The 27,767-nt window shown below is 47.9% G+C and overlaps 1 protein-coding gene across 2 annotated transcripts in view; it reads left to right on the top strand.

The window, feature by feature from the left end:
- The window catches only part of RBM5 (RNA binding motif protein 5), a 247,830-nt gene that overhangs the window by 120,705 nt on the left and 99,358 nt on the right, over positions 1 to 27,767 (top strand). For both annotated transcript variants that reach the window (XM_030205344.1, XM_030205343.1), the window contains exons 10-15: positions 105 to 170; positions 565 to 725; positions 2,465 to 2,562; positions 3,690 to 3,777; positions 17,743 to 17,817; positions 17,903 to 17,975. In XM_030205344.1, the coding sequence (XP_030061204.1) occupies positions 105 to 170; positions 565 to 725; positions 2,465 to 2,562; positions 3,690 to 3,777; positions 17,743 to 17,817; positions 17,903 to 17,975 (561 nt within the window). The remainder of the gene's footprint in view (positions 1 to 104; positions 171 to 564; positions 726 to 2,464; positions 2,563 to 3,689; positions 3,778 to 17,742; positions 17,818 to 17,902; positions 17,976 to 27,767) is intronic.

Below are 27,767 nucleotides of genomic sequence, written 5' to 3'. Positions count from 1 at the left end.
TTTGAATATCTGTTCATAGTGGAAGTGTAAATAATTAACTGTTTTATGTTGTTTCTGGTGTATGTCTTTTTTTTTTTTTCTGATTTTGTTTCTTGCTTGTTAAGAATCTGAGCAGGAAGTGCCACCTGGAGCATCGGAATCAGTTCAGTCTGTGGATTATTACAGCGACAGTAAGTGAAAGCAAGATCTTTTTTTTTTTAAGAAAAAAAGGCCACACTTTTACATTTTATCAGCCATTCATAAAATGAAGTTCATTGGTTTGGAGTTAAAAACAAACGCTTACTGACTATTCTGTGGGTAACAATTATATTCAACCAGCTGCTGTTCATATTGAAGGTTCAACAGTGAAAAGAACAAAAATATATTCTCAGTGACTTCTGTTGAAGTGTGTGCTGCATGAACTGACTTGCCATTTGAACCTTTTGGGTTAGTTCAGTATTGTCGTATCAGGAAGCACCTCAGTCACCCAGTAACCAGTTTTTGCTTACAGCTCTTTTTTTCTTGGTCCCAGTGGGTTAAGTTGAATACAGTATATAATTTTTCTTTGTTCTTGTACCTTTACAGCAATCATCTTGCGGAATATTGCTCCTCATACAGTAGTAGATGCTATCATGAATGCACTATCACCGTACGCCTCATTAGCAGTTAGCAACATTCGCCTCATCAAAGATAAACAGACCCAACAGAACCGAGGCTTTGCTTTTGTGCAGCTTTCTTCAGCATTGGTGAGGGCTTTGTTTGTTCTCACAGATTGTGATTAAACATTAAAATAGCTGCCTAAGGCTTTCTCTCCTCTTCAAGCATTATTTCCTCTTGTCCCAGTACCATCTTGTATTATATCCCTACTGCCACTAAAACTGTACATCTAATATTTAGCTGACTCAGCCAGTGTATAAGGTTAACTGCCAACACCAGTAACCTAGTAAATGACAGCAGATAAAGATCTGCACGGTCCATCCAGTGTGTTGCCCAATTAAGTAGTGCCACAGAATATATTTGTCAACTGCTAAACTAGTGCACAGTCATGAACCTGCTATCCAGCAGGCCTAGGTTTCAGTATATAACCTTCCTTTCTCCGAGGACAAGCAGGCTGTTCTCACAATTGGGTCGTCGTTGTCCACGGTGGGCCAGGAACGGGAAGAAAAATTGTTCCTGCGAAAATGAAGATTTTTTTGGGAGTGGTATGTCGCGCGAGCAGGATGGACTGCGCATGTACGAATGGCTTCCCACCCGACGCACGAGCATGTCTCCTTAGTCTTTTTTTTCTCCGCAGTTAGGTGCGGTGGTGTTTTTCGCTCCGTTCTGTTTAGCCCATATCTCAAAAAAAAAAAAATTATTAGTTTCCCGTACTTCCTTAGTTTTTTTTTTTTTTTTGCCATTTTAAAGATTCCTTTCTTTTTATCGTGGCCTACCTTTAGGTCGCTCGGTCGGGTTCTCCCCTTTTTGTGCCCTTCCTTTTTGGCACAATCGCGTCGTTTGATTTTGCCGAGGCTGTGTTTTCTTTCATGTCATCAAAGACACCCAGCGGCTTCAAACGTTATACTCTGTGCAACCGGACCATCTCAGATACCGATACCCACGCTTGGTGTATCCAGTGCCTTGGGCCCGACCACAGCCCAGCCGCTTGTAGTCTGTGTCTTCATATGAAGAAACAGACCCGAGAGGCTCAACAGGGAAAATCGTTTTGGAGCCAGGTCTGGTCCCTCAATATCGGTGCCGAAGTCGTCGACATCGACAGGAGCATCGACGTCGGGGAGCAAGGTAATGGCTGCTGAGAGACCAATCCGTGCTGGGAGCAGTGAGACAAATGTACAAACTAATAGGGAGATAATATTAAAGAGCAGTTTATTCAGAATATTCATATCAAGGACCCGACACGGTCTGTGTTTCAGCTCTAAAGCGCCTGCCTCAGGGGTCACAAAAAACTTTCTCTGAAAAGAAGCTGATTGGCTTTGATGAATCCTTTTTGTATGCACGTGTTATTTGCTGATCGGTTTGCTGTTTTTTTTGTTCTCTCCGTGGATTACATTGTTACATAACCACATGCATACAAAAAGGATTCATCAAAGCCAATCAGCTTCTTTTCAGAGAAAGTTGTTTGTGACCCCTGAGGCACGCGCTTTAGCGCCGAAACACGGATCATATCGGGTCCTTGATATGAATATTCTGAATAAACTGCTCTTTGATATTATCTCCCTATTGGTTTGTACATTTGGCAGCCTCTACTTTTGCTGTTTTGTTTTGATTCGTTCCTACTGCACACCACCTTGAATGAGTTCCTTCAAAAAGGTGGTAAAGAAATCCATGTCTTTAATATGAGTGATTTAACAGAGAAAGGGGACACCTGAGGTATCCTACCTTCATCCTTGTTTAATCTGTTATCCTATGAAAACATAGAATACAGGTAATTATTGTTGGAACACTAGGTATCTACCCAAACTAACCAGCTTTGTTTACCCTTCAGGAGGCATCTCAGCTATTGCAAGTACTACAGACACTGCATCCTCCCCTCAAGATTGATGGCAAAACCATTGGTGTTGATTTTGCAAAGAGTGCAAGAAAGTAAGTATTATTTTTAGTCATGAGCTGTGTGGATTGCTTTTCATTCTCTGGTCCATAGGTTGTCATCCTCCCCTCCCAGCCTAAAAATGTATGCACACACCTTTTGAAATGAAAGCATACCTTTTGGGGGGGAGGAGGTTTACTATGTAACTCCAGTAAGTGGACAACTTAGATGTGACCCTTACCTTGAAGATCTCATTATTCATCATTCCTTATATCCACACCATTCTCTGCATGTGGGTATAAGCCCTCCTACCAGCAGATGAGAGAGACTAAGAACAATTGAGTGATAATACCTAATAAGGTGGTATGCAACCCTATGCCAGCCAATATTTCTTAATCTCCTCCTTAGCAGATGGTAGACAAGTGCAGCATCTCCCCCCCCCCCCCCCCCCCTTTTTTTTTTTTTTTTTTTTTTTTTTGAGGAAGAGGAGAATATTGTTGTTGTGCCGCCTTCTGGCCACTTTTTGGACAGCGCTTGTGACCTGGTAAAAGGACTTTTTCCCCCTCTGATGAGAGAGAAAAAAACAAACAAACCCTGCTCAATCTGGCCTTTTATGGTCAGCTGCCAGATAGAAACCCCAACCTTGAAAATATCATTCATCATTTTTTTTTTTTTTTTTTTTGTTACATTTGTACCCCGCACTTTCCCACTCATGGCAGGTTCAATGCGGCTTACATTTTGTATACAGGTACTTATTTGTACCTGGGGCAATGGAGGGTTAAGTGACTTGCCCAGAGTCACAAGGAGCTGCCTGTGCTGCCTGAAGTGGGAATCGAACTCAGTTCCCTGCCAGCTACACAGTGATGGCAAATTACTGTAATCACTTTGTTTAGTCTCCTAGCTTTTATTGAAGCATGAAGGCCTTGGACACTGCTTAGGAAAAGGAAAGCTGAACAATGCTAGCATATTAAGTGGTTTAACTAGTACATACTAATATCTAGAAAAGGCTTTGATAAGTGTCCAAATGACTGACGTGAAAATATCAAATTGGCTGGAAAGTTTCTCTTGAATTAAGAAATATCTATAGGACAATCAGAAAAATAGTTGGATTCTGTACCTCTGCTCTTTCAACTAAAACAAATCATGTAGGTGTTGAATGTAAATTCCTGATTATTGTTTTCAGAGATCTGGTCCTCCCTGATGGTAACCGTGTCAGTGCATTCTCTGTGGCTAGTACTGCTATTGCTGCAGCTCAGTGGTCATCCACTCAGGTAGGGTGGCACAGCTATTCCATAAATGCTGAGTCTGAAAGAATTAAACATTTGCTGTTGGAATAATGTTTAATTGGGAACAGTGGTTTTTTTTGTTATAGTTACAAAAATGATCACATCATAAGATTTCACTGTAAGATACTGAAATGTAGAGGATGCTATTTTATGTGTGTATTTTAATGCTCCAGTAGCCATCTGCAGGCATTGCAGGGGGATATAATTGTGACCAGTGGTTTCTAAGCAGTGCTTGTTGGCATGGCTTTATTGTGTGTCAGGGGTACTGAGGGAGGAAGCTTCACTGAGACTCTGGCCTGCATTGAAGTTTATTTTAAAAATCTTTATCCCACAGTATCCAGCTGTTCTAGGCCAGTTAAATTTAGGCCCAGAAGCCAAAGTTTACTCTCTGAGGCCTTTTGGCTAACTAGGTATACATTCATATATCCCACAGAATATTTTGCTGCTATAGTAAGCAGTTGTGATCAGTTTGAAGATTGTAAGTCTTCTGTGATCAAAAGGAATCAACTGCCTCTCTTCAGAATTTTTTCCTTGTGGAAATGTGTCCCCACCAGAGGACCTTGCCACTGATTTTGGAAGGGAGATGGCAGGAACTATTCTGTTGAAGTTACAGAAGGAAGAAAACCATATGGTAGAAATGTTGAACATCTTCTTCCACATGAGGTGGAACAGTGCCTATTCACAAGAGCCTTAAGGATGGGCAGATGAGACTAGGATAATAAGGCTTAAGTTGTTGGATTAAAAAAAAATAGTAACTCTCATATAGATGAGATTCCACTCCTTGATAGCTCTTTAGAAGGATGCTTATGCTTTTCTTGGGAATGTAGTATTAAGTTTTTAAACTTTACTGTTACAATAATGCATCTAAGAAACAGAAAATTAAACACAAGAAATCTGCTTAATGAAACTTAATACAGTTCTTAGTACACATCAAGGAAAGAGGAAGATACGAAAGGAAAACAGGCCTAAAAAGATCTACACATCTGAGGGAAAAAAAATTGTCCCTTAATCTTCATGTCAATCAAATATTCTTAGTTTTTGTTGGAAAAATAAGTGTTCAAGATCTTGAAAAACATAGCTAGTATTCTGAAATGAAATAACGTGTCAACATAAACTACAGGGGAGTGGGGGAAGGCTTCCAATGTCTCGACTTTAATAGCTAAAAAAGCCCTTACTTGAAATTGAGTAGATCTAGCTATGTCAGGAAAAACAACTCTGGCCACAAAATAAGGTCCCTTTTTTTTTTTTTTTTTCAAAACAAGAACTTAAATCTGTTTCCTTGGCATCTGTGCCAGACCATTCCCAACGAGTGGGTATATGCCCTCCTACCAGCAGATGGGGTAACTTGAGAACTTACTGAGAGATCACTGTATATATTTGGATTTATTTACCACCTTTTTGAAGGAATTCACTCAAGGCGGTGTACAGTAAGAATAGATCAGACATGAAGCAATAGGCAATTACAGCAGTAAAAATAATTCAAAGAAAACAATACAAAGTATGGCATAGTATACTACTTACAATATCAACACAATACATAATAGAACATTCCTTAGCGTCCCTCCGGACCGGACCAGGATTGGACTGATGGGTTGTGCTCGCCTACCAGCAGGTGGAGACTGAGAAAAAACTCTGACTCTAGAGAGCCAATAGGAGCCCTGGCCATGTGACCTTAGCCTCAGTATTTTCTCAGTCTCCCAGCAGGTAGGAAGTGAGCCCATTAATCTCTCTCCTTTTCTCTTTAGATATGACAGATATTTGTGATAATTCTTCTGTGCCTGGAATCTTATTTAGAGGCTTGACAGGGTTTCCTTTCTCTTCTTTCTTTGACGGGGGTGTTAAACTCGGGTGTCTCGAGTCCACCCCCCTTCCTCCCCATCTCCCTGGCTTAGCAGGGAAGGGCCGTCCCTTTCTCTGGAAAGGTGTACCGTCTTTGGGAGAGGCAGCCATTTTTAACAGGCAGCTGCTTTAAAAGAATTAAATCAAATAAAAGGAAATTCAAAGAAGCAGCCTTTCTTTCCCCAGACTTCTAACGAGCAGGCAGCTCCAGTGTTTTATTATGATTGAGGGGTTATAAAAAAAAAAAAAACAGAAGAAAATAATTCAGTGTCTGTGACTTTAAACAGCGATTCCATATCATCAAGCTGATCAATCCATAGACTGGTGGGTTGTGTCCATCTACCAGCAGGTGGAGATAGAGAGCAAACTTTTGCCTCCCTATATGTGGTCATGTGCTGCCGGAAACTCCTCAGTATGTTCTCTATCTCAGCAGGTGGTGGTCACACACAGCAGCAGCTCTGGCTAGGCCTCCAAGCCTAATCCTTAGGTTTTGTTGAGGCCTGGGGTTGAGGGCTCTTTTGAGCAAGTGCAAACCTGGTGGTGCCAGGTCCCTCCTTTTCTCCCCCCTCCCGCTGGCTCCGTTAAAAAAAAAAAAAAAAATTTTAAACGTCTTTAAAGGCGTTTATTTCGACGTTTATTTAAACGTTCATTGCAGCTACTCACTGGGACACCAGTTCGTTACAGCTCGGAGCGGCAAGCAGGTAATTTTACCTTTTTATAGCGGGCAGGGGGTTCCCCGATTCTTCTCCTCGTGGCATATGGCGTCGGAGGGCGAGGGCGCAAAGGGTCGCTCCCCGGATCGCTGGAGCGCTTCTAGAGGGGATGCGGGGGTATTAAAGCCTGATTCGCCCTTGTTGGGTGACAGTTTCGTGACCGATGAATGTCCCGGTCCTTCCTCCGGCGTGGCGGTTTTTCCCGCCATAAATGCCCATCCCCCGCTCCTCGCCTCCGCCATCTTGGCCGGCCACGCGGCTCGGACGGCTTCTTCGTGGGCCGCCCTTGAGGTTGGAGACATTAATGCCATGAACGCCCTTAATTTGGGCGACGGCACAAAAGCGGCTAAAGTTAAGCGCCGTTCTTCCCGCGCGGCTCCTTCGTGGAGTGTCGCGCCGGACGCCATTTTGGATGCGCAGCATGTCTCTCCCCCGCTCTTGCGAGCGCCGGTTGAGAGTGCGTCTAGGGCTGTTGCCCAGGCTGCGGAAGTGCACAGTCTGGGGGGTTTCTCCCCCGAGTTTGTTTTGCTGCTGCATCAGGCTTTCCTCAGGCAAAACGCTGCCCCTGCTCCCTCTTCTGGTAAAGAGGTTGAGGTTCCCAGAGGTAAACGCCCTCGGGTTGATTTCCAGGCCTTGGAGGACTTTGTCTCCTCCGATGTAGATGAGGGCAGCGTGTCTGAGGTCTCCCAACGGTCCTTTGCGGATTCCTTGGAGGAGACGGATCCCCGCTCGGATGGAGCGGATGACCCCTCTGCAGCGCGGCTTTTTAGCCCAGAGGATTTGCCCAACCTGTTGTTACAGGCCATGGACACTTTGAAGATTTCCTCTCCGGAGGACGTCTCTCCCTCAGCCCCTGTTGGCTCTGCCATTATGCTGGGGACGAAGCGCCCGCCTAGAACCTTCCACGTGCATGATGCCATGCACACCTTAATTTCGGCTCAATGGGATGTCCCAGAAGCGAGCCTTAAAGTGGCTAGGGCTATGTCCCGCCTCTATCCTTTGGCTGTGAGTGAACGTGAGGCCTATCTGTGGCCTACCGTGGATTCTTTAATCACTGCGGTGACTAAGAAAACGGCGTTGCCGGTGGAAGGTGGCACAGCCCTAAAGGACGCCCAAGACAGAAGATTGGAGGCGGCCTTAAGGTCGTCCTTTGAGGCGGCTGCTTTAAATTTGCAGGCCTCAGTTTGCGGCTCCTATGTGGCCAGGGCGTGCCTGACTATGGTGCAGCGGGCTTCCCCCTCGGATCATTCCTTGAGGGCTGATTGGCCGGCCCTGGAATCGGGCTTAGCCTATTTGGCAGACTTGCTGTATGATGTCTTGAGGGCCTCAGCGAAAGGCATGGCTCAGACAATCTCTGCGCGGCGGTGGCTTTGGCTGAAACATTGGTCTGCTGACCACGCCTCTAAATCCCGCCTGGCTAGGTTGCCTTTTAAAGGCAAGCTGCTCTTTGGGGTCGAGCTGGACAAAATCGTGACCGATCTCGGCACGTCTAAGGGCAAGAAGTTACCAGAGGTCAGGGCTCGGGCTAGTACTCGTCCCGGTACCTTCAGAGGACGGTTGCAGGAAGCCCGTCGGTACCGCCCGGGCAAGTCGGGCTCTGCCCCCTCTTCCTTCAAGAGGAACTCCCCCAAGCAGCATTCCTTTCGCAGAGACCGCCGTCCCGGAGGTGCTCCCTCCGGTCCTCCCCCAGGGTCTCGTACCCAATGACGGGGTCTTGGTCCACGCCCCAGTGCAGATTGGAGGACGGCTGTCCTCGTTTCTGGGCGAGTGGACCACAATAACTTCAGACGCGTGGGTGCTGGAAGTCATCAGAGACGGCTACAAACTAGAATTCTGCCGACCCTTAAAAGACGGGTTTGTACTCTCTCCCTGCAAGTCTCCGGTCAAAGCTGTGGCAGTGCAGCAGACCTTGGACAATCTGATCCGCCTGGGCGCGGTCGTTCCGGTGCCAGAAAGTCAGCTTGGCAAGGGACGTTACTCCATTTACTTTGTGGTACCAAAGAAAGGAGGTTCTGTCCGGCCTATCCTCGACCTCAAAGGGGTCAATCGGGCCTTGAAAGTGCGGCACTTTCGCATGGAGACTCTCCGCTCTGTTATAGCGGCAGTGAAGGCAGGAGAGTTCCTGGCATCCTTGGACATCAAGGAAGCGTACCTGCATATTCCCATCTGGCCTCCTCATCAACGCTTTCTGCGTTTTGCAGTCCTGGGACGACACTTCCAGTTCAGAGCCCTCCCGTTCGGGTTGGCTACTGCTCCGCGGACCTTTTCCAAAGTAATAGCCGTCCGGAGCATGCTACCATAGCTGGTGGACTCCTATATTCAGAACTTTCTATATTCAGAACTTACCCAACTATGGAACGCCATAGAGATAGGGTTGGAGTTTGTAGCCCTATTTAACTGGTGTCCTTGGTCACCCTTCCTCTTCTCCTCAGGATCAGAATGGCTAGTTTTTTGCTTATGCATTAACCGGTCATTTTCAGCAGTACTCTCTCTTCCGTTCTTTTATAGATCTAAGAGGATGTTCATTGCGCTCTTAGGGTCATTTCATTCTTACCTAGACGACTGCCTAATTGAAGAAAGTCTTATCAGCAGAGTTCTCAAGTCACGCACCGGGTGTTGCATTTCTTACAGTCTCTAGGTTGGGTGGTGATTGTAGCCAGGCCTCTCATTTGATCTCTCATTTGATCTCTCATCAGATATCTCTGATTTTCTCTTTGTTTAGTCAGGTTGGCGCACAGTCTTTTGTCTCCTCTGCAAACATCCCAGTTTATAGTTTTCTTGGTGACCTTGGGCCTTCGGCCATTTCCTCGCTCTATTCTGCAGAATGCAATTTTACTTTCTAATGCCCAAGAAGAAATTTTCCTTCATCCTATTGCGAATCTCAGGGTCATCAATTGCGCTATTTAAGTGTCATCTAGTTATCTCAAGAACCTTAGTTCTGTCATTGGGATGCTTCGTGCAGTACAATTTTTGGCAGAAGCTTGTTTGTATATATATATATTTTTTTTTTTCTGGGGGACCTCAGCAATTCGTTTTACCTTCGGGTGAATTTTGTTTTCCCTACTGACAAACAAGGCGGAGAGAGCTATGTTGGTCCTTGTCATGGCAATGGGTTATGTCATCCGCCAAGGAGGAGTTAAGAGTATACTCTTGAGTTTGTACTCATTTTTTCTTAGTTGTGTCACCCTGCATTTAGGTGAATGGACTCTCATTTTTTCAGCCTTACTTCCTCACTGCGACACTTCAGGGCTATCTCTTTTTGCCTTCAGGCTCACGAACATTTCTTGCTTCTTCCGTTCAGCAACAGTCTTGACGGAGACAGGGACAGATGCCAACGTCCAGCAGGGGTTTTTCAACCTTCTTTATGCGTTTCTTCCGTCATCTCACTAGGTGTTTACTCAGAACCAAGGCACCCTTCTACATCCGGACCCCCAGTCACTCAAACTTATGGCGTGGTTACTGGGTCCGCAACATCTTTGATTTTTTCGCAGGAAGTACTTCAAGTTTTAATTGCTTCCAGACAGAAATCTACATTAAAGTCCTATGAATCAAAGTGGCGACAGTTCACTCTGTGGTGCTCCTCTCGCCACTTCATTCCACAAACAGTATCCATTTTGCATGTTTTGGAATGTCTTCTGCATCTTGCGAAATCTTGTCTCTTACTCATCCATTAGAGTTCATTTGGCAGCTCTATCAGTGATGCATGATACTGTTGACAACCGCACGCTTATGCAGCATCCACTGTCAAAGCGGTTTCTTAAAGGAGTCCTGCACCTGTACCCCCCGCTTCGTCCACCAGCTAGGTGAACTAGATGAACAGACTCTTAAAGTTCTGTTTTCTAGTAGCCATAACTTTTTCTATAAAGTTTTCCTCTTCAAGCAGTGTTTCCTAGTAACCATTGCAGCAAGTAGATCTATGTGTGGAATACTTCTACGGTTGGTAACTTCTTTTTGGTCTGCTGTAGTTTAAAGTTTTCACCTTTCCCAATCAGTTTTTTCTTATTGGTTTTGTCCTTCTAGCCAGTAGGCGTAAACGTTTTTCATTGTTTCTAACCCGCTATATCGCGAAGGATCAAGGAAATGAGAATGTCTATTTCTCTTCTCGCTGAGAGGGCAGTTCCACAGCGTATTACAACATATTCCACAACTTCAGAAGCGGGCTCTATTCTTACTACGGCGATTTTTGGTGCTCTCGGTGCACATTGGTAAGTTGGCAACTTAGTCCTAGTTTCATTTTATTTTGCTCATTGGGACACACTACATGTTAGTTGTCGCCAGGTGGCCTATGCAGCATGAACATTTCTCTGCAGTTTTCATAGGGTCCCTCCCTTCAGATTACTGCTTTGGTACTTCCCATCAGTCCAATCCTGGTCCGGTCCGGAGGGACGCTAAGGAAGGAGAAATTAGATCTTACCTGCTAATTTGCTTTCCTTTAGTCCCTCCGGACCGGACCAGGCCCCTCCCATGTTCTCTCTACTCTTTAGCTTCTTTTATTAAGTAGGAAGTGTATTCAGTAGGAAGTGTATTCATTCCTTTACGATTCGTGGAACAATACTATATATATACAGAACTTTACGTGGTCTATATCACTTCTCTGGTGGTTGCTGGTGAGCTCAATTGCTGGAATCTATCTATAAAACCTTAAATACGCCATACCACTTCTCTGGTGAGAGTTGTGGCTGAGCTCAGTTGCTGGAATATCTATAAAACCTTAAATATGATTTACCACTTTTCTGGTGAGAGTTGCTGGTAAGCTCAGTTGATGGAATATATATAAAATCTTAAGTGGGCCACACCACTTCTCTGGTGAGAGTTGCTGGTGAGCTATAAGACAAGTGAGCCATACCACTTCTCTGGTGAGAGTTGCGGGTGAGCTATATTATACGTGAGCCATACCACTTCTCTGGGGAGAGTTGCTGGTGAGCTACAGTATATTACATGTGAGCCATATCGCTTCTCTGGTGAGAGTTGCTGGTGAGCTATAGTACAAGTGAGCCATACCACTTCTCTGGTGAGAGTTGCTGGTGAGCTGTAATACATATCGGGCCATACCACTTCTCTGGTGAGAGTTGCTGGTGAGCTCTGATACTTGGCATTGCCGAGTGCTTTGTGGCTGCTAGGATTCCATACGGCACAGAAGGTCTTTCTTTCTTTCCTGCTTTGTTATTCAAATACTGAGGCTAAGGTCACATGGCCAGGGCTCCTATTGGCTCTCTAGAGTCAGAGTTTTTTCTCAGTCTCCACCTGCTGGTAGGCGAGCACAACCCATCAGTCCAATCCTGGTCCGGTCCGGAGGGACTAAAGGAAAGCAAATTAGCAGGTAAGATCTAATTTCTCCTTTTAATTGATAGTGAAGGATAAAGCAAAGATGTAACATAGATAGGTAAGAGAGTAAGAAGAGTTAGAAAGTAAGGTGACTGATTTAAAGAAAGTTGCACATGAGGTCAAAGAGATGGTTAAATACTATCTCAGCTAGGGTAGGCATGGATAAACATATATAGTCCTGTGCAGCCCTGAGCCGCGTCAGTATTTCTAAGTCTCCTTATCAGATGGTAGGTAGGTGCCTGTATAGACTGGGTCTCCTTATTTGCCCAATTAAAGAGGGTGGTTTTGCCTTTTTCTGGGAACAAAGTTGGAAGCTTGTCCGGGTTCCTTGTATCTGCAGAATTTTTGTTTGCAGAGCATAAGTTAAAAAAAAAAAAAAAAAAACAGAAAAGAACATGGTCATAGTTTAAGAGCATTTATAGTTCATTTGCTCTGTGAACAGCTTCCTCACTGTGGTTGTTGGCTGCCAGTTTGTGTGGGGCCCTGATTTGCTTTATTTTGATCGGGTGAGCCCCAGAGGTGCACAGTCCACAGTGCAGGTCCCTTCCTCTTCATCCCCCTCCTCGTCCTGTATGATCATGATGTGCTTCAGCTCCCTCTCCTCTCTATTAGAGAAGGGTTCCTTCAGGCTTCCCAGGACGGGAACGGAACAACCTGTTTAGCCTGTTTGGCTAAATAAAGTTGAACTCCCCAAACCATCTCATAACTAGTGGTAACAGCTTTTGGAGAGGCGGTGATCTTTCAAGACTCAGGTTCCAGCTCAGGGTGCCAGTTGGAGCAGGGTTCGTTTTTTTTTTGGGGGGGGGGTGCTTGGTTTGTTTCCTGTGCTCTGCCTAATATCTGCTCCCAAAGCACGACTGCGCTGCCTGTCAGGCCAACCATGTGTTGTCTCCTGCCTCCAGTCTGTGTCACGAGGCTTGAGCAGAGGAGGCTTTGGACGTGGCAGGGCAATCAGGAGTTGCTGCACCATTATTAGAGAGGCCAGAGGGGGAACCCGAGGCAGCTCAGGGAGCCTCTGATTCATTGCCTAAACCCAAAAGAACAGATTTGCTGGACGCTGTGGTGGCAGGACAGTGTGCGTGGGGGGAGGGGGCTCTCCCCCCTCACTTCTCCTCTGGTGACAGGATGCCTCAGACCCTCCTGTATTCTCACCTAATTTTGTATTACGCCTTCATCAGACTTACTGCTAGAACCATTGGCTCCTAGAATCATTGGTTCTGGATTCCACGGAGCCTCAGGGACTGGATGTTCCTTTGGGTCCTAAGTGCCTGAGGGCAGTATCTTTGGTGGTCTCAGAACAAGCTGAGGCATCCTATCCTTGTCTTTTGAAGGCGGAAGCCCTGGAGGAGAATGACTGGGGGACCTGGAGCCTGAATTGGAGTTTCTGCTGGGGAGGATCCCTCCGTGGTCAGGCTGTTTCACAGGCAGGGATGACTCTGCCTAACCTCTAAGGTCCTTCAAAGTTCGGGTCTCAAGGAGGACCAACCCGCAGTGCCTTGCTAGTGGGGACCATCTTTTGAAGGGTAGCTGCAAGATGCCACAGGTCTTTTTTCCCTTAATGAGGACCTTAGGGAGCTGGTCGAGGTGCAGTAGTAAAGACTGGACGCTACACTTGTGGACAGCGGCTGAGATAGTGTTTTCGGTTGCCTAAGCTGGACACCTTAGTCATTGCAGTGACGAAGAAGATGGTAATACAGGTAGAGGATGGGGCCACCCTCAAGGACCCTCAGAATCGGTGCATAGAGGCTCTTTTCAGGCATTCATTTGAAGTGTCATCCTTGGCTCTGCAGGCAGCCATCTGTGGCGACCATGAGATTCGTCTGACAGTCTGGCTAATTTGTTGATGGGGAATGCCTTGTTAATAGATACCCTGTGTGATTTGATCTGTGCCTTGATGAAGACCTTGACATCATCAGTCGCCGAACATTGCTGTCTTTGGTTACCTCAGTGGTCTGAGGACCTGGCCTTTAAGATGCGCCTCAGTCAGTTACCCTTCTGGGGAACTACCTTATTTGGAGAAGATCTGTAGGAGTTGGTGAAGGACTTGGGAGAGTCTTAAGGTTTTGTGTTTGCCCGAAAACGGATTGCATTCTGGTTCCCATGGCTCCTTTAGGGGGCAGGGCTATGACTAACTCTCTGCGTTCTTGTCAGGGTCGTTTTATTGGGTCCTATTGTGGTCTGTTTTGGTACCAGTCTAGGTCCTTTTGGAGTGGTCACCGTGGGATCTAGGATTGGGAACTCACTCGCTCTGCGCAATGAGGCTGTGGAGGTTCAGGCTTTGGAACTTCCCATACGAGGGCGCTTGCATCTCTTCGTGGAGCTGAACCCATGTCACGTTCTACCATTGGGTCCTGGATAGAGACCTGCGGAACTTCCCATGAGGGCTCTTGGAGCTGAACCCATATCACGTTCTACCGTTGGGTCCTGGATAGAGACCTGCACGGGAACGGGGTTCACTGGGATGGAAGCAGTTCTGGCGAGTTCCCGTGGGGATGGAAGCAGTTCTGGCGAGTTCCCATTGGGAATGGAAGCGGTTCTTTGGGGATGGAAGCTCTTCCTGTGGGGTTCCAAGTTCTTTGAGCGCTGTCTTCACCTCCTCCTTGCTTTAACAACACAAATGCAGAAAGTCTTCCATTAAGGAAGTGGTAGAGACACAAATGAAGACTGAATTCAATAAGGCATGGGATGAACACAAAGGATCTCTAATTAGAAAATGGAAGTTATAAAAAACCTAAACTTAAATGGCTGTATGTGTGTGGATGCGTCGAGTGACGATTAGATGGCGACTCTGGCTGTGATAAACTATGGCCAGTACCAGACAGACTTGTATTGTCTGTGTCTCATATATGGCAATCTGGTTTAGGATGGAGTTCCTTTTCTACCCCTCCTTGATCTATCCCCTTCTTTTTCCTTTCTGTTTCTAATTGTTTTCTTCCCTAAATGTTATAGCATTGTAAGCTGCATAGACATTGATTATTGATATATGGGAAAGCAAATTCTGAATAAACCTCTTCTGAGTGATTGTCTGCTTTCCCCAATTTTCTAGTTAGCAAGCCGCTCTATCTCATTTTTAAATGTAGAGCTGTCACAACCTTATCAGTGATCTTAGAAAGGAAAGGTAGAGGGGAAGATTGGGTGAAACTTACTTACTTATTTATTCATTCATTCTTGTATCCCACTATATCCAAAAGTAAGTTTTGGTTCAATGTGGCTTACGATTTAGTTATTCAGAGTTGCAGTGTATTGCAGTTACAAAGTGATGTGAACATCATTGCCTATAGAATTTCTTGAAAAGGTGACTTTGGAGTCTTCAGGTGAGACTGGATGATAGCTTGCTTCCATGCAGAAGCAAAATAGTCTTCCTTAAGGCTAGCAGAAATCATAACATGAATGTAAGGATAGAGAACGGTGAGAAATTCTGAGGAGATGGAGAGGATCAGGTCACGTAGAGGTTTCATGGATGTTCTTTGAATCTTTATTTATTAACCGCCTTTATGAAAAGATTCACCCAAGGTGGTTTTATAGGGATGAAAGCAGTTGAAAAGTAGAAAGACTACTAGAGCAAGAATGTGTTTTGGGGAGGAGCACAGGGGAAAGGGAGTCCTTGAACCCATCCAGTTAGTTTTCAGGATATCCACAGCCAAGGATCTGGACCCATAAGGTTTAGCAACCCCCCTCCTTTCTCTAAGCCAATTCTAGTCCTTATTTCTTCTGTTGGTATTTCGTGGAGCCTTGGGTGGTCTGGACTTGGATTAAAATAAAAAGAAATCAGCTGGGAGCTTTGGATGGGAGGACAGTTTCCAGCCTGATCTAAACTGCATAGGTCTACCTCATCTACTATCTTCTGGGGACTGAGAATGCTGGGAGGGGTATCGGAGAAGTGGCAAGTGTTGGGACTGAGAAGCAAATACTAGCAACTTTTTTCTGCAAAAGCTTGTGCAAGGTAATCAGCAGTGAGTGAAGAGTAGTTAGAACATCCCTGAGATGGGTTATTTGCCTAACTATTCTGAAGAATCTAGCAAAATTAATGTCCTTGAGCAGTAATGAGACAAGCTGTCTTTGCTTGGGATATAGATGATGTATAGAAGCTACTGTTAGTGATATGCAATTTATCCTTAAAGTCGAGGGTGGCCAATGTAACGCCTATTTTTAAAAAAGGTTCCGGGGAGATCCGGGAAATTATAGGCCGGTGAGTCTGACGTCGGTGCCAGGGAATTAAATTTGCTGATGACACAAAGTTATTTAAAGTCATTAACTCGCGACAAGATTGTGAAAAATTACAAGAGGACCTTACGAGACTGGAAAGCTGGGCGGCTAAATGGCAGATGATGTTTAATGTGAGCAAGTGCAAGGTGATGCATGTGGAAAAAAAGAACCCAAATTATAGCTACGTCATGCAAGGTTCCACGTTAGGAGTTAAGGACCAAGAAAGGGATCTGGGTGTAGTCGTCGATAATACACTGAAACCTTCTGCTCAGAGTGCTGCTGCGGCTAGGAAAGCGAATAGAATGTTGGGTATTATTAGGAAAGGTGTGGAAAACAGGGGTAAGGATGTTATAATGCCGTTGTATTGCTCCATGGTGCGACTGCACCCTGAGTATTGTGTTCAATTCTGGTCGCCGCATCTCAAGAAAGATATAGTAGAATTGGAAAAGGTGCAGCGAAGGGTGACTAAAATGACAGCGGAGATGGGATGACTTCCCTATAAAAGACTATGGAGGCTAGGGCTTTTCAGCTTGGAGAAGAGACGGCTAAGGGGAGACATGATAGAGGTATATAAAATAATGAGTGGAGTGGAACAGGTGGATGTGAAGCGTCTGTTCACGCTTTCCAAAAATATTAGGACTAGGGGGCATGCGATGAAACTACAGCGTAGTAAATGTAAAACAAATTGGAGAATATTTTTCTTCACTCAACGCATAATTAAACTCTGGAATTCGTTGCCAGTGAAGGCGGTTAGCTTGGCAGAGTTTAAAAGGGGGTTAGACGGTTTCCTAAAGGACAAGTCCATAAACCACTACTAAATGGACTTGGGAAAAATCCACAATTCCAGGAATAACATGTATAGAATGTTTGTACGTTTGGGAAGCTTGCCAGGTGCCCTTGGTCTGGATTGGCCGCTGTCGTGGATAGGATGCTGGGCTCGATGGACCCTTGGTCTTTTCCCAGTGTGGCATTACTTATGTACTTATGAAAATTCCATAAAGGTTGCCAGAGCAGATGCTGAGCAGGCTTTCCACCAGATACTTACGATGATGTAGTTGTCTCTTAAGTGAAGGATACCAATAGCTTGACGCCCTCTCCTGCCAAGGGAAGTATGATGGTGCCTGTGGCTGCACAGAAGAAAATGTGGAAGTTGCTTTCTTTGCACCCTGTGGACAGGAAGGCAGGCTTACGTATGGAATCTAGAAGGCTCCCAGTTTCAAGAAGCAGGGGCTATCACACAACTCTATGGTCACATCTGCTTACACTTGGGAGGAAGGTTGTTGCAATGCAAGAGAAATAACATTCTATCTTATCAGCTCTTCATTGAACAGTACGTGCAAGACATTTATGCAAAGATAGCAGAGTTGGCAAATTCTTTCCCTCAAGAGAATTTAAGGTTAGGTAATTAATGGGCAAAAGGAAGATGTGATGAAAGCCTATGGTCAGATGTTTTGAAGGGCATTTCTGTAACAGGGCACTTAACATTTTCACACCAAAAATTACAGAATACTAGCACTTTCCATGAGTAAGTGTACACTTACAGCAAATGAGAAGGGTATTAGCATGGGTGGGCAGTGAGCTAGGCTCCCAGTTACTTATGTGCACACGTGGCTGTATTTAGGCCAGGTCTGTGGCTGGTGTAAGTGGATATGAAAATGTTAGGCACCCTGATATTTCTGATTACACTTGTATTCTATTATGAAATTTAGGTACCCAGATGCTACTGTAGAATTGGATCTGACCACACTGCATCAAAGTGGCTAAACAGACGCAGCAATTTCTCCCTTAGGTACAGCTTCTAACACTATGCCTTGTGGGCAGTTCTCTTAAAACGTGGTTTTTATTTTTATTTTATTGTCATTTGCAGGCTCAACAGAGTGGAGAAGGAATAGACTATGGTTACTTGCAGCCAGGTCAAGATGGCTATACACCATATGGACAGGTTAGTGAGGTTTTGTACTTTTAGGAGACTTGTGGATTTCAAGTTTGACATTTTCTGTTATATAAATCTGTCTGTTTTTTTACAGTATTCACAAGATTACCAGCAGTTTTACCAACCTCAGGCATCATCATTAGACTCCAGCAGTACGCCTGCAACAGGTAATTACTTCTTTTTGTGAAGGTTTATTTCCATGCTAGACCATTCCTGACAAGTGGGTTATGTCCCTCTGCCAGCAGATGGAGCCTGAGAAAAAATTCTTGGAGCTGACTTCTTTCCCCTTATAGTGCCTTCAGCTCCTTTAGTAAAGATTTCTGTTTCATCTTTCCTTTCAAAAAGAAGCATTAATAATTTGTAACTCTATTTCCTTCTCTTTCTGTTAGACTAGTTCAGCTTATGGATACAGAAAACGCGCATGCCTGTATATTCTCTGATGAACGTGCTGGAGTGGTGCAGTAGGACAAGTGTTAGGCTTCCAGGGCCCCAGTCTCCAGCTGCCTTCTTTGTTTGAGCTGAATGCTGAATTCATCTTCCAGGACATGGGTCTGCCTCTGGTTGTAGAGCCTTTGTCAGCTACTGGAATGGTTGTGCTAAGTAGTGCGGTAGTGGGTTGGGGGGGTGTCGGTTGAGGAGGGTTATGCATCTGCAGTTCATCGACTTTGTTCTTTAAAAAAAAAAAAAAAGGTGTCGGGAGGAGGCCTTTTGGTTTTCTCCCTTCCCGTACTTCAAGTTTTTTGCCCCGGTAAGTTTTCTTTCGTCGTCGGGGTAGGCCCTATTTAGGCCTCGGTCGAAGTTTTTCTTCCCCCTATTTTTGTGGTGCCATTTTCGCCATTTCGAGTTTTGATCTCACCGGCGCGATTTTTCCGCCCATGACATCGAAGTCTTCCAGCGGCTTCAAGAAGTGCACCCAGTGCACCCGGGTAATCTCGCTCACTGACAGGCACGCGTCGTATCTTCAGTGTCTGGGGGCTGGGCACCGCCCTCAGGCCTGTAGTCTGTGTTCCCTCTTACAAAAGCGGACTCAAGTAGCGAGGTTAGCCCAGTGGAACATTTTGTTCTCTGGCTCTTCGTCAGCATCGGCACCAGGAGTATCGACTGCCTCGACGTCGTCGGCGCCCGGACCTTCATCCTCGCCCCCGATTGCATCGAGTGCATCGAGGCATCGGCCCTCTGCATCGGGGCGACATCGGAGGGCTGCGTCGGTGTCGGTGGTATCGAGACCTCCTCGTCTGCTGATGTCGGACGGTGGTGCTTCGTCTGGAGTGCAGGTGAGGGCTGTCCATTCCCCTGCTGGTGGCGGTGAGCCTTCGGGTGGGTCTCCCCCTACCCTGAGGGCTCCTGCGGTACAGCCCCCCCGAGACCGACCCTCTTCGGCCTTGGCCCCGAGGAAGAGACGGCTGGATTCTCTACGTCCTCCTCGTCGGTGCCGGGAAGCTCCGGTGACGTGCTTCGTTCCAAAAAATCGAAGAAGCATCGTCACCGGTCCCCTTCCCGTGTCGGCACCGAGAGCTCTGGGTCGCCGAGGGAGTCGGCACCCAGTAAGCATCGGCACCGAGAGGACCGCTCGCCCTCTGTTCAAGAGGTGTCGATGCGCTCCCCTTTGGACAGCCCGGAACAGCCTCCACACCCGGAACAGGTTCTGACATCGACTCCTGCATCGGCTTCCATGTCTTTTTCCACAGCCGCTCTGCACGAGAGCCTCCGGGCCGTTCTCCCAGAGATCCTGGGAGAGCTGTTGCGCCCTTCCCCTCCGGTACCGGGGGTGCTTGCGCCACCGGTACCGTCGAGCAAGGCGCCGGCTGGCCCATTGTCCGGGGTGAGGTCTCCGACATCGGTGCCACTTGCGGTACCGACTGCGGTAGCCTCCCAGGAAGGCTCCCCGACTATGTCGGCGGAGGGATCTTCGCCGGTGCGGGCGAGGGAGTCTACCTCTCGACGCTCCCACCATGGCCGTGGTTCCACGGAGTCGAGCCGGGCACGGTTGCAGACACAGGTCCGTGAACTTGTGTCTGACACCGATGGTGAGGCCTCGTGGGAAGAGGAAGAAGACATCAGATATTTCTCTGACGAGGAGTCTGAGGGTCTTCCTTCCGATCCCACTCCCTCTCCTAAAAGACAGCTTTCTCCTCCTGAGAGCCTGTCTTTCGCTTCCTTTGTCCGGGAGATGTCTACGGCCATCCCCTTCCCGGTGGTTGTGGAGGACGAGCCCAGGGCTGAAATGTTTGAGCTCCTGGACTATCCTTCTCCACCTAAGGAAGCGTCCACAGTACCCATGCATCATGTCCTCAAAAAGACATTGCTGGCGAATTGGACCAAGCCTCTAAGTAATCCCCACATTCCCAAGAAGATCGAGTCCCAGTACCGGATCCATGGGGACCCAGAGCTGATGCGCACTCAGTTGCCTCATGACTCTGGAGTTGTGGATTTGGCCCTAAAGAAGGCCAAGAGTTTTAGAGAACATGCTTCGGCGCCCCCGGGCAAGGACTCTAGAACCTTCCCCCGGGCAAGGACTCTAGAACCTTGGACTCCTTTGGGAGGAAGGCCTACCATTCTTCTATGCTCGTGGCCAAGATTCAGTCCTACCAGCTCTACACGAGCATACACATGCGGAACAATGTGCGGCAGTTGGCGGGCTTGGTGGACAAGCTCCCCCCTGAGCAAGCCAAGCCATTTCAGGAGGTGGTCAGGCAGCTGAAGGCGTGCAGAAAATTCCTGGCCAGAGGGGTGTATGACAGCTTTGATGTTGCGTCCAGGGCCGCTGCTCAAGGTGTGGTGATGCGCAGACTCTCATGGCTGCGTGCCTCCGACCTGGAGAATAGAATCCAGCAGCGGATTGCGGACTCGCCTTGCCGTGCGGATAATATTTTTGGAGAAAAAGTCGAGCAGGTGGTAGAGCAGCTCCACCAGCGGGACACCGCATTCGACAAGTTCTCCCGCCGGCAGCCTTCAGCCTCTACCTCTACAGGTAGAAGATTTTTCGGGGGAAGGAAGACTGTTCCCTACTCTTCTGGCAAGCGTAGGTACAATCCTCCTTCTCGACAGCCTGTGGCCCAGGCTAAGCCCCAGCGCGCTCGCTCTCGTCAGCAGCGTGCGCCTCAGCAAGGCCCCTCGGCTCCCCAGCAAAAGCAGGGGACGAGCTTTTGACTGGCTCCAGCAGAGCATAGCCGCCATCCAAGTGTCAGTGCCGGGCGACCTGCCAGTCGGAGGGAGGTTGAAAGCTTTTCACCAAAGGTGGCCTCTCATAACCTCCGATCAGTGGGTTCTCCAAATAGTCCGGCAAGGATACACCCTCAATTTGGCCTCAAAACCTCCAAATTGTCCACCGGGAGCTCAGTCTTACAGCTTCCAGCACAAGCAGGTACTTGCAGAGGAACTCTCCGCCCTTCTCGGCGCCAATGCGGTCGAGCCCGTGCCATCCGGGCAAGAAGGGCTGGGATTCTATTCCAGGTACTTCCTTGTGGAAAAGAAAACAGGGGGGATGCGTCCCATCCTAGACCTAAGGGCCCTGAACAAATATCTAGTCAAAGAAAAGTTCAGGATGTTTTCCCTGGGCACCCTTCTCCCCATGATTCAGGAAAACGATTGGCTATGCTCTCTGGATTTGAAGGACGCCTACACGCACATCCCGATACTGCCAGCTCACAGACAGTATCTGCGATTTCAGCTGGGCACACATCACTTCCAGTACTGTGTGCTACCCTTTGGGCTCGCCTCTGCGCCCAGAGTGTTCACCAAGTGCTTGGCTGTAGTAGCAGCGGCACTTCGCAGACTGGGGTTACACGTGTTCCCATATCTCGACGATTGGCTGGTGAAGAACACATCCGAGGCAGGAGCCCTGCAGTCCATGCAGATGACTATTCGCCTCCTGGAGCTACTGGGGTTTGTGATAAATTACCCAAAGTCCCATCTTCTCCCAGTGCAGAAACTCGAATTCATAGGAGCTCTGCTGGATTCTCGGACGGCTCGCGCCTATCTCCCAGAGACGAGAGCCAACAACTTGTTGTCCCTCGTCTCGCGGGTGCGAGCTTCCCAGCAGATCACAGCTCGGCAGATGTTGAGATTGCTGGGACACATGGCCTCCACAGTTCATGTGACTCCCATGGCCCGCCTTCACATGAGATCTGCTCAATGGACCCTAGCTTCCCAGTGGTTTCAGGCTGCTGGGGATCTAGAAGCCGTGATCCACCTGTCCACGAGTTTTCTCGAATCCCTGTATTGGTGAACAATTTGGTCCAATTTGACTCTGGGACGTCCTTTCCAAATTCCTCAGCCACAAAAAGTGCTCACCACGGATGCGTCTCTCCTGGGATGGGGAGCTCATGTCGATGGGCTTCACACCCAAGGAAGCTGGTCCCTCCAGGAACGCGATCTGCAGATCAATCTTCTGGAGTTACGAGCGATCTGGAGCGCTCTGAAGGCTTTCAGAGATAGGCTGTCCCACCAAATTATCCATATTCAGACAGACAACCAGGTTGCCATGTATTACGTCAACAAGCAGGGGGGCACCGGATCTCGCCCCCTGTGTCAGGAAGCCGTCAGCATGTGGCTCTGGGCTCGCCGTCACGGCATGGTGCTCCAAGCCACATATCTGGCAGGCGTAAACAACAGTCTGGCCGACAGGTTGAGCAGGATTATGCAACCTCACGAGTGGTCGCTCAATTCCCGTGTAGTGCGACAGATCTTCCAGGTGTGGGGCACCCCCTTGGTAGATCTCTTCGCATCTCGAGCCAACCACAAAGTCCCTCAGTTCTGTTCCAGGCTTCAGGCCCACGGCAGACTGGCATCGGATGCCTTCCTCCTGGACTGGGGGGAGGGTCTGCTATATGCTTATCCTCCCATACCTCTGGTGGGGAAGACTTTGTTGAAACTCAAGCAAGACCGAGGCACCATGATTCTGATTGCTCCTTTTTGGCCGCGTCAGATCTGGTTCCCTCTTCTTCTGGAGTTGTCCTCCGAAGAACCGTGGAGATTGGAGTGTTTTCCGACCCTCATCACGCAGGACAAAGGGGCGCTTTTGCATCCCAACCTCCGGTCCCTGGCTCTCACGGCCTGGATGTTGAGAGCGTAGACTTTGCTTCTTTGGGTCTGTCAGAGGGTGTCTCCCGCATCTTGCTTGCTTCCAGGAAAGATTCCACTAAGAGGAGTTACTTCTTTCTATGGAGGAGGTTTGCCGTCTGGTGTGACAGCAAGGCCCTAGATCCTCGCGCTTGTCCTACACAGACCCTGCTTGAATACCTTCTGCACTTGTCTGAGTCTGGTCTCAAGACCAACTCTGTAAGGGTTCACCTTAGTGCAATCAGTGCATACCATTACTGTGTGGAAGGTAAGCCGATCTCAGGACAGCCTTTAGTTCGCTTCATGAGAGGTTTGCTTTTGTCAAAGCCGCCTGTCAAGCCTCCTACAGTGTCATGGGATCTCAATGTCGTTCTCACCAAGCTGATGAAACCTCCTTTTGAGCCTCTGAATTCCTGCCATCTGAAGTACTTGACCTGGAAGGTCATTTTCTTGGTGGCAGTTACTTCAGCTCGTAGAGTCAGTGAGCTTCAGGCCCTGGTAGCCCAGGCCCCTTACACCAAATTTCATCATAACAGAGTAGTCCTCCGCACTCACCCTAAGTTCTTGCCAAAGGTTGTGTCGGAGTTCCATCTGAACCAGTCAATTGTCTTGCCAACATTCTTTCCCCGTCCTCATTCCTGCCCTGCTGAACGTCAGCTGCACACATTGGACTGCAAGAGAGCATTGGCCTTCTATCTGGAGCGGACACAGCCCAACAGACAGTCCGCCCAATTGTTTGTTTCTTTTGATCCCAACAGGAGGGGAGTGGCTGTGGGGAAACGCACCATATCCAATTGGCTAGCAGATTGCATTTCCTTCACTTACGCCCAGGCTGGGCTGGCTCTTGAGGGTCATGTCACGGCTCATAATGTTAGAGCCATGGCAGCGTCGGTAGCCCAATTGAAGTCAGCCACTATTGAAGAGATTTGCAAAGCTGCGACGTGGTCATCTGTCCACACATTCACATCTCATTACTGCCTGCAGCAGGATACCCGACGCGACAGTCGGTTCGGGCAGTCAGTGCTTCAGAATCTGTTCGGGGTTTAGAATCCAACTCCACCCCCCTAGGCCCATGTTTGTTCTGTTCCAGGCTGCACTCTCAGTTAGTTGGTAAATTTTTTAGGTCAATCTCAGTTATGTCCTCGCCGTTGCGAGGCCCAATTGACCATGTTTGTTGTTTTGAGTGAGCCTGGGGGCTAGGGATACCCCATCAGTGAGAACAAGCAGCCTGCTTGTCCTCGTAGAAAGCGAATGCTACATACCTGTAGAAGGTATTCTCCGAGGACAGCAGGCTGATTGTTCTCACAAACCCACCCGCCTCCCCTTTGGAGTTGTGTCTTGCTACATATGAGACTGGCCGGCACGAGCCGGTTCGGGCGGGAAGACGGCCGCGCATGCGCGGTGCGCATGGGCGCGCGAGGACTAGCAAAGGACTTTGCTAGAAATTGTTCCGATTGGAGGGGCTGCCGTGGACGTCACCCATCAGTGAGAACAATCAGCCTGCTGTCCTTGGAGAATACCTTCTACAGGTATGTAGCATTCGCTTTATCAAAATGTTAGTAATGCATAAAAACACAGAAAACTAGGGAATGCATCTTTTCTTAGAAAATTACATTTACGTGGGCAAACTGTCCTCGGAGAATGCACAAGTGGTGTGAGTGTCATCCCAGTAGCACTGAGTTGAACAATTCCATTCCAGAACTTTCTAGCAGGTTATTCCACTTCACTGGGCATGTGTAGTAGTGCCAATACAGCTGTGTGCTTGTCACACCGTATTCTCTTATTGACCTATAAGTGCATTCACTCTGCCGCTCCCCAGTACCTCTCCACTCTTGACTCTCCCTACGCCCCCCCTTGAGTACTCTGTTCTGTTGATAAATCTCTCTTATCTGTCCCCTTCTCCTCTACTGCTAATTCCAGACTCCGTTCCTTTTATCTTGCTGCACCTCGCGCCTGGAATAAACTTTCCGAGCCTGTACGTCTAGCCCCCTCTTTGGCTGTTTTCAAGTCCAAACTTAAAGCCCAACTCTACAACTGCTTTTGACTCCTAACCACTGCTTCCTAAGCGTCCCTCCGGACCGGACCAGGATTGGACTGATGGGTTGTGCTCGCCTACCAGCAGGTGGAGACTGAGAAAAACTCTGACTCTAGAGAGCCAATAGGAGCCCTGGCCATGTGACCTTAGCCTCAGTATTTTCTCAGTCTCCCAGCAGGTAGGAAGCGAGCCCTTTAGTCTTTCTTTCTTTCTTTCTCTTTCTCTTTTAGAGGCTAATAATAAAAACAACATCGCCAGTCAGGGGAGGCTGCAGACGGTTTTTCACAGCGCCGGACTGTAAACGCTCTTGGCTCCTTCAAGTTTTCTGCGGATACCTGTGTCTTTCGAGTTTCTTCATTTGGCGCTGTCAGCAATTTCGTTCTTTTAGTTTTGGCGCAGAAGGCCACCTTTTTAGGCTGCAGCTGCAGTTTCTCTATTACGGAGTTCTGTTGTATTCGGATTCTCTGTTTTCTCCGGTTTTTCGCGGCATAGTTCGCTGGCTGTTATTTATTTTTCCTTTCTTGACGTTCTGCTCTACTCCGCTTGTTGCGGAGGTGTCAGGCACGCTTTCGGGAACTGCCACTGTGTAAGTGGCGCGAATGGCGCCCATTTTTATTCACCCTCCATTTTTTATTTCTCAGTCCAGAACTTTGATCTCTGTTGCAGGCTATGCTGCACATCAAAGTGTAGCTCACCTTCAATCTGTTTTTTCCTAATCATCTGTCTCCACACGTGTGTGAGGTAAACAGGACTCTTAACACCCACATCATATAGATTAAAGGGTCCCTTTCATATATAGATATCTCTCACGGTTTTCTGGCTTTAGGTTTTAGATTTATAACTTGGCTATTAGCTCTGGTATTCTTAGTACACAATTTTATGGTTGTTTTGTTTTTTGTGTCCTTTTCATTCTCAGAGGACAAGCAGGCTGCTTGTTCTCACGACTGGGTTGACGTCCACGGCAGCCCCCACCAACCGGAACAAAACTTTGCGGGCGGTCCCGCATGCGCGGCCGTCTTCCCGCCCGTGCGCGACCGTTCCCGCTCAGTTTTTTCGATTCTGCGCTGGAGGGAGACGTGCTTTTCGTATCTCTCTGTCAGCCCCAGAAACCGGATGCCGCGAGTTTTTCTTCGAGGTTTTTCTCTTTGTGCGCGTTCTCGCTTCGTTTTTTCCTTAAAAAAAAAAAAGAAGCTGTCCCCTCGTCGTCTTTAGCGGGAGCGCCTCGTTGTGGCCTTCTGGCCGCACGGTCGTTTTCTTTTCGGGTGGGCTTTTCACCGCCACCATAGACTACTTTGATTTCGCCGACGCGATTTTTCCGTCGATGTCCTTGAAGGTCCCGAGCGGATTCAAGAAGTGGGGTCGGTGCGGCCGGCAGATCTTGCAAACCGATACCCACGCTTGGTGCCTCCAGTGCCTTGGGCCCGGAGCATAATACCAAGACGTGCACCTTGTGTCTCGGCTTGCGGAAGCGGACACAGGTGGCGAGGCAAGTTCTACGGGACCGTCTTTTTGGAACTTGCGCCGGCCCGTCGACGGCCGGATCTTCGGTACCGATGTCGACGAAATCGGCACAGACGATGGCATCGACCCCAGGAGTACAGGTACCGTTGGCCCGCCGGTCTGCCGGCGATGGCAGGGGTGAGCGGCCGCGCAGGCAATCGGCCCCGGCCACTCCCTCTACCCAGGGCCATCGGGACCGAACCCTGTCGGACCCGATTCCTCGGGGGGGGGGGGGGGTTCCTACCTCCTCTTCATCTCTGCCACCCAACGCCGATGACGGGCACCGTAAGAAACCGAAAAAGCACCGGCATCAGTCGCCCACGGCGCATGGGACGACCAGCTCCGGCACCTCCAGAGATGATTCGACGCCGAGGAAGCGGCAGTGCCGAGAGGAGCGTTCCCCCTCGGTCGAAGAGGTGTCGCTGCGTCAGCCCATGGGTGCTTCGGTACCATCTCCTGGACCCGAGCAGCTTCCGGCACCGACACCCGCACCGGCCCCCCTGCCTTTCCTGGCAGCGGACCTTGACAAGTGCCTCCGAGCCATCCTTCCTGGGATTATGGAAGGGCTGATGCGCCAGGCTTTGCGAGAACAATCAGCCTGCTGTCCTCGGAGAACACCTGCTACAGGTATGTGTCATTCGCTTTACCTGGTGCAAAGTGCAGCATTGTCTTTAATAGTCAATTGACTGGGACTCTACAAATCTTGCCATAATAACTTCATTCCTTTCAAGAATCACTCTCAATGGCTGTAATGTTATAGTGTTTTCTTTTTCAGACTTTAAGAAGCCTTCTCTATAGGCATACAGTTGATTGTTCAGATGCCATGGGGATATATCAGCTCTCTCATATTCTCTGAGGGACAGTCCTGTCTACCAAGCTCCCAATCACTCAGCTGCCTTAGCAGGCATGCTTTATTCATGTCTTCCCTTTTTTTCCAACTGCCTTGAAGCCTCTCATATTTCATTTTAGCTTTCTTCTGGTACTTACAGGACATATGGTCACTTAGAGAATAAGGTCATCCTTTCATTTTGTATATTTCCCACTTAAAGATAGTGGAAGGTCCTCAAACCATCTACTTGTGTTTGTCTCTACTCTATCAGTTCAGCATTGGCAGATTATAAACATCCTGGTTTGGTCCAGTATGCCTATACATACCATCTGCTATCTCTTCCTCTTCCTTAGAGACCTTATGTTGTATCAAGCTTTCTTGAATTCAGATAGTCTTGTCTACACTGCCTTCACCAAGTGGCTGTGGCACAACTTCACTTTTTTCGTTACAGGTATTTTCCAAGTTTGTCCTTTTTCATTTTCATTCTATCCGCCTTCACTCCAGAGTTTTCTTTCAATTGGAAGGGGATTCACA

This window comes from Microcaecilia unicolor, chromosome 6 (assembly GCF_901765095.1).
Source record: "Microcaecilia unicolor chromosome 6, aMicUni1.1, whole genome shotgun sequence".
NCBI classification, from domain to species: domain Eukaryota; kingdom Metazoa; phylum Chordata; class Amphibia; order Gymnophiona; family Siphonopidae; genus Microcaecilia; species Microcaecilia unicolor.
The sequence above is the reverse complement of the archived record's forward strand: the minus strand, read 5'-3'. Positions and strand labels throughout refer to the sequence as shown.